Consider the following 6,903-nt stretch of genomic DNA (forward strand, 5'->3'; position numbering starts at 1 on the left):
AATTAAGGATCTATACTGAATACAAAATCTCGATGGGCATATAACTTATGAGGTGGAGCCGTGGAGATCTTTAACAGTTGTAAGTACCTAGAAACATTTAGAAAATGATTATTTCATCTTCTGAACTAACAGTGTCATCCTCTCAAAATTGTTACCTACACCTAAGCCACACAACTCTAAAATGAACTGTACCTCATATTGAAGTCAGTTCTCAACAAATCTTCGGCATAAATGATAATACCATATGCATGTGTCAATCTGACAATCCCTGCACAAATACAAAAGAAAAGCATCACCTATACCTCAATATGATACATGCTAAAAAATGGGCAGTAGAAGCATCTTCAGGGTTCAACACTACGTGTTTGTACCGAGCTCATGAATTCTGTAGCAGTTTGCGCTTGCGGTTCAATTACCATGTACACACATATTCCTAGAGTTGTGTGACTCCCCACGGAGTCCTTCGACGCTTATCACGGTGAAACAAACATCCGCAGCTACCTGGATTTAGAAGAAAGTGGTAAACCGTCCTATATCCTCATCATGGAAATTTAATAGCGGCATTTACAAGGAGTACCTCATGCTGGTGCCATGTGTGACCTTGGACAAACATCATACAAGATTGTTGGAAGATCGATTCAGCAATGTCTATTTTGCATACATGCATGGGTTCTTTATCTACTGCATGCACACTCAACAGGAACAAAGAAACATGGAGAATGAAAGGGACGTCACCGGGAGCAGCAAATTGCCGTGGTGGCCAGCAGCAGGTCAGGAACGTCGCCGGCAAAGAAGAATGACGGACGTGGTCGCTCGAAGACGCCAAAGAAGCACCAAAGACACGGCAGGGCGATGCAGCTTTCCCTCCGTGCCTCCCAATCGAAACCATTGCGCCACCGCGAGCTGGTGCATTCCTCCCGCCGTTCGTGGTCACCGGGTGTGGCCTGAGAGCCACCGTGTCGCCGCCTTGCCCGTCCCCGCAGACCCGAGCCCGACGATGAGGAGGGGGACCTCTCTCGCCTCCCCCGTTGTAGGGTTCTTCAACCGGGGCCAGGAGGAGGGGAGGTGGGGAAGGGGCACCCGGGAGTAGGCCCTGCTGGCGGTTGGATGCCGGTGGCGAGGAGGGGCACCGGCGCGGCTGCTCCGGCTAGGGTTTGGATCGCGAGATACACCCATTTGGATGCGTGAAGGGGCGATCCCGGCCTGCGACTGTGTGGATCTGAGGGAGGAAGCCGGCGAACTGGAGGTCCTCCGAGCTCCGCAGACTTTGGAGGCGGGAGGAGGCGGAGGGTGGTCGGCGGCTCGCGTAAGGGGAGGAGGATGACAAGTTCAGGGGCGAGGGCATGACGAGGTAGTTGGGCTTCGGCCCAGTTGAGCCCGTGCGGAGGAATGCTCGACGAAGGGAACGACCAAAGAACGACCGAGACTACGAAACGTATTGTAGATGGCAGAATAAGGAACCACTTTAGTCTTTTAAGTAGTAGAGATTGATATGTTTTCCAGGAAATATCCTCGAAAAAATAAAAATCTCACACTCTCAAATGTCGCATTGCATGGTGGGACCGGGAAATCTGGGGGATCCACCTGCTGACGCCACGTGTACCACCACCAACGAACTAGCTCCCTCATCCACGGGAACGCCGCACTTCTCTTCCCGCCACTCCTATCTTCTCCTACCAAAATGTCAATAACTAAATCTTCTCCTCCACAAAAATTAAATCCCCGAAAGACAAATTAATTACCGAAATGCCATGGCCGGCCTTCCTGGCGGCGGCGGCGAAGCTCGTCGTTCTTGCGGCGGCCGCCGCGACGGCGGCCAACGCGGCATCCTATGCGCGGTTCCGCCGCCGGAACCTTCGCCGCATCCCCAACCCCATCGACGACTCCGCCGACCCCATCGCCGACTTCCGCGCCCTCCCCTCCTCCTCCTCCTCCGCCGCCGCCTCAGGTCACAATCCCCCGACCCTAACCGTGTTCCTCCCGGTTCTCTTTACTGAACCATGCCAATAACTGACCTTTTGAGAAGCGCGCTGGGTTGATGAGATTTGGCTATCCGGTGACAACAAGTTTGCTGGGTTAACCTGTCGTTAGGTTCGCCAATCCATTGTGTAATCGCTCAGTTTATGGCTGTGAACTGATCAGCCTAATCGTTTTTTTTCTTCTGAAAAATGTGGTCCTGTGGGTGTGATTGATCAAATTTTGCCGCTGTTCATGCAGTACTGTATTTGAGGATCCGTTTGGTCACTCGGTTGGCAGAATTTTGTTCACATTTTGGAAAAAAAAGAAATATAAGGAAACCATTTCTTCATATCTGCGTAGCATACACGCAGCATCAAAGTGCCTGATGGTTCGTCATATTATTCACAGAAGATGACGATTTCTTCTTCGGGTTAGCGACGGCGCCTGCACATGTTGAAGACAGGCTGGACGATGCCTGGCTTCAGTTTGCGCAAGAGCATTCGGGCGGTGATAATGACTCCGTGCCAAACCAGATGCCAGCCAACGCAGTGGTGGCCTCTGCTGGTGGCGATGGAGGATCTCAGCCCTCATCTAGGCCAAGAGGGGACGAAAAGGGTAACGATGGAGATCAAAGGAAGCCTATTAGGGTAGCCATGGAGGCTATGCTTAGGGGTTTTGAAAAGTTTTCTGAGAGTGCGGAATCTAGCGACACTGATAGTGGCAGCCGCAAAGTTGCTGCTTGGCACAATGTTCCATGCCCGTAAGTACACCCATGCTCATGCCATTTCTATTTCTGGATAGAGAGGTTGTTTTGTTCGGTTCTGTAATCCAAATCTCTTTTTTATGATAAGATCTCTGATCTCCATTCTCTAGTAGAAGCCACCCACTAAGAAAGTACTTTGGCTCATCTTAACTGGCTAATGATCTTCTCATATTCTTGCCATTTTTCTAATTTGGACATCAGTTCCAATGTAAATATGGTGACAACGGCAAAGATTAAAAGTATATTTTAAAATTGTCCATTTATGCTAATTCTTGTCATCATGTTACCATCCATCTTCTTATTGTCTGTCCAATTACTTAAAGGTGATGTTTGCTTTAACAATGAACTCTCACATGTATGTGAACTCAATTTATATTTTCAGGCAAGAGAGGCTTAAATTTTGGTCCGATCCTGATACTGAGTTGAAACTTGCTAAAGAAACCGGGGTTAGTGTTTTCCGCATGGGTGTAGACTGGACGAGGATAATGCCCAAGGAACCAACTGAAGACTTCAACAACTCCGTAAGTTGATAGGAGCATGTTATGCACATCATCTGCCTCCCAAAAAATTACATCATTTCTTCTCTTCTAGCATACAAATCTATGTATTGGTGAAACATAACACATATATCATGTATTTTCTAGGTTAATTTTGCAGCACTTGAGCGGTACAGATGGATAATTCAAAGAGTTCATGAGCATGGGATGAAAGTAATGCTTACTCTATTTCATCACTCGCTTCCACCTTGGGCTGGGGAATATGGGGGGTGGAAGATGGAAAAAACTGTTAATTATTTCATGGATTTTGTAAGGTACCCTTTTCAGGCAGTTAAACTGGCCTCTTGATACATTCTTCATTGGGATGTTCTTCTCTTTATTGGCTCTTGAAGTATCACGTTCGTTTTTGTTGTGTAGGCTTGTTGTTGATCGGGTGTCAGACTTAGTGGACTACTGGGTGGTTTTCAATGAACCACATGTGTTTGTGATGCTAACTTATTGTGCTGGTGCTTGGCCTGGTGGAGATCCTAATGCAATTGAAGTAGCAACATCTGCTTTGCCAACTGGTGTATATAATCAAGCTTTGCATTGGATGGCTGTTGCGCATGCTGAAGCCTATGACTACATTCATTCAGAAAGGTAAGTAGCACATTGTGCTACTGTATAAGGAACATATACTTTACAAGTTGAATAATTAGAGTATGTGTTCCTCTGTTTTTCTGTTACATTCATTCAGAAAGGTAAGTAGCAAAGATTTTTGTGTTGCTCTCTTACCTAACCATTCTTTTACTGGGTGCAGCAAGAATGCAATGATGCCAATAGTTGGTTGTTCACATAATGTATCGTTTACACGACCATATGGTCTATTTGATGTTGCGGCTGTCACAATAGCTAACTCAATGACCCTATTCCCTTACGTCGATAGCATTTGTGATAAATTGGACTTTATTGGCATCAACTACTATGGGCAGGTGAGTTGAATACAATCATCTTAAATAATTTGTTTGATCCAGTAGATGACATCATTTCATCTCTCCATTTTCATACAGGAGGTAATATCAGGACCTGGTCTAAAACTTGTCGATAGTGATGAGTACAGTGAATCTGGTCGTGGAGTTTATCCCGATGGGTTATTCCGCCTCCTACTTAAGTTCAATGAGAGATACAAGAGCTTAAATATACCTTTTATCATCACTGAAAATGGAGTTTCTGATGAGACTGATCTGATTCGTAAGCCATATATACTTGAGCACCTATTAGCCATATATGCAGCCATGTTAATGGTATGTTCTTAGCCACACATGCATTGGTATGTGCTCTTGGAGATGTGTTTAACTTCAGCGCACTTATAAGCATATTATTTGAAGGGTGTACGTGTGCTTGGCTATCTATTCTGGACAACATCGGATAATTGGGAGTGGGCTGATGGCTATGGTCCAAAGTTTGGGCTTGTTGCTGTTGACCGTGCAAATAACCTAGCACGGAAACCTCGCCCTTCATACTATTTATTCTCCAAGGTACCTTCTTGTTTCAGTGAATCTTGGGAATATGATAAGTATGTTGTTTCTAATTACAATTGTGTTCTCTTTAGGTAAACTTTGTTCCTTTAAAACTTGAAATATGTCTAGGCATATTGTTACCATCAATAATTTGTCCTTATGCATATGTCGTTAAGCACACACATCTATTCCAGGTTGTTGCAACTGGAAAAATTACGGGACAGGACAGAATGTCTGCTTGGAGGGACCTGCAAGAAGCTGCAGTTCAGAAGAAAACACGTCCATTTTTCAGGGAAGTAGATAAACATGGTCGGATGTATGCAGGTAAATATCAATTCTCTTAAAACATTTTGGTAAAGAAGTGAATTTTCAGGATCAGTAGGTGCTGGCCTGTTTCACTAGATCTAACTTGATAAGTAGGACCTGCAACTTCTGTTGACTGATTGTAAAATATGTCAATCCACTGGCCTCCATTCGAGCTTCGAATTTCTTATTTTAATCATATTTGAGTTTCTCAATTATCCTTATCTATTGAGCTATGAGACGGCCTAGAAAAGGCAGCTACATAAAATGGAATTTGCACAGACAATGTTTGCTTCCTCAATCTAAAGCATTACTGGTCTTATTTGCCTTACAGGAGGTCTAGATCGGCCTATTCAGCGAAGTTTTGTATTGCGGGACTGGCGATTTGGCCACTATGAAATGGAAGGCTTACAGGATCCTTTGAGCCGCCTTGTAAGATGTGTAATTAGACCATTTGGACGCAAGAAGAAGATTCACTACATTGAGGACGATGCAATTTCTTACTCTATGTCTCCTTAAGACCTGCTACTGTAGTTGCTACTCAAGTTCAATTTCTTTGGTTGCAACATAAAGCGACATCAAGTTTTGGTCAGTCAAGATCTGTACATTTTGTCGTTCCTTTGTTCAGATGACCTATTCAGACAGTTTATCGTTATCTATTTGCACTTCTGTAGGATAATCATCCTCTAGATGAAGCACATAGGAAGTTATGGAAATGGAAGCTTCACCTTTTGCAGTTTAATGTACATGGTTATATAGGGTTTCACCGTAGTAGGACCTAGTAAGTACCTTGTAATTGCCCTGTGCTTTTAGTTTGTTCTTATCTCATTTAGAATTTATAAACAAGTTATTCTTGATGCAGCTGATTGTCCACTACCTTGTGTTTTACCAAACCCAAATATACCTTTTCAGTATATTCAGCTCATAAGTATGTGCACTTCTTAGTTGAACATGTTGCTAGTGAAATAGTTTAGTGAGCATGGGCATTTTCAGATCCTTATATACAGAACCCTGCTTTCTTTTAATTCTGAGCGCATATATACATTCAAGCCAAGTGAGTTAATGGCTTCTATTTCTGGTCTAAATCACTGCAACCATCAGCTCTACCATCTAATTTTGTATATTAATGTCCAAATATATACTATAAATACTGGTCTCGGCTGCTAGGTTTCCTCATACTCTCTCCATTCCAATGAATAAGGCGAATATTTTCTAAAAAATCAAACTACATTAAATTTGACCAAGTTTTTTTGAAAAAATCATTAACATGTAGAATAGAAAATTAAAATCGTCAGATACATCATGAAATATATTCTCATGATATCTATATAATATTATAGTTGTTGATAGTTTTTTCTAAAAGTTTGGTCAAACTTTACTTGACTTAAAAAAATAGGCCTTAATTTCATTGGAACGGAGGTAGTAGGACTTTACCTCGTTATACATGTGTCATAAACGCTGGAAGCAATTGTATAACCTTCAGAAAGATATGTTGCTATTTCTGTACTGAAACCACATATAAGATTGCAGTTAAGGACTTCTAAGATTTAGCTATCACATAACTTGTGTACAGGACCTTGCATGTAAGATCTGCGAAAAATCCTCAGCGGAAGATGCAGCGAGACAATCATCATTAAGTTGATTTAACACCTCATGTAGCTCGGCAGGTTCTGTTTGGTTAGATAAATGAATTCATGCCTGTCTGGGTTGGTGTAGGATGGGAGGTGGGCAGCTCTATGGCTTCTTCACATGCATAGGCATAACCACCTAACCTAGTTTGATGCATTCTGAAGGATCAATGTGGATCCACCTTCTGCATGAGCTCGTGGATTCATGTGTTCAAAGCCTAAATTAGCACCGCAATGTTTTTCTTTTGGGGACA

The 6,903-nt window shown here is 43.3% G+C and overlaps 1 protein-coding gene across 1 annotated transcript; it reads left to right on the forward strand.

Annotated features, from left to right (window-relative positions):
• Window positions 1–1,657: 1,657 nt before the first annotated feature.
• LOC127294580 (beta-glucosidase-like SFR2, chloroplastic) lies at window positions 1,658–5,882 on the forward strand. The gene is made up of 11 exons (XM_051324434.2): window positions 1,658–1,948; window positions 2,368–2,719; window positions 3,105–3,243; window positions 3,367–3,533; window positions 3,637–3,858; window positions 4,019–4,190; window positions 4,269–4,502; window positions 4,587–4,736; window positions 4,913–5,042; window positions 5,356–5,609; window positions 5,696–5,882. The coding sequence occupies exons 1-10, from the start codon at window positions 1,747–1,749 to the stop codon at window positions 5,538–5,540; spliced, it is 1,953 nt and encodes a 650-aa protein (XP_051180394.1). The 5' UTR covers window positions 1,658–1,746; the 3' UTR covers window positions 5,541–5,609; window positions 5,696–5,882.
• Window positions 5,883–6,903: the final 1,021 nt, after the last annotated feature.

This window comes from Lolium perenne, chromosome 4 (genome assembly GCF_019359855.2).
Source record: "Lolium perenne isolate Kyuss_39 chromosome 4, Kyuss_2.0, whole genome shotgun sequence".
NCBI classification, from domain to species: Eukaryota; Viridiplantae; Streptophyta; class Magnoliopsida; order Poales; family Poaceae; genus Lolium; species Lolium perenne.

Excerpts from the sequence above, each read along its gene's own strand:
- LOC127294580 (XM_051324434.2), top strand. The coding sequence starts at position 1,747 with ATGCCATGGCCGGCCTTCCTGGCGGCGGCGGCGAAGCTCGTCGTTCTT. Across the intron at positions 4,737-4,912 it reads CATACTATTTATTCTCCAAG|GTTGTTGCAACTGGAAAAAT; the intron begins GTACCTTCTTGT and ends CATCTATTCCAG. Across the intron at positions 5,043-5,355 it reads ACATGGTCGGATGTATGCAG|GAGGTCTAGATCGGCCTATT; the intron begins GTAAATATCAAT and ends TTTGCCTTACAG.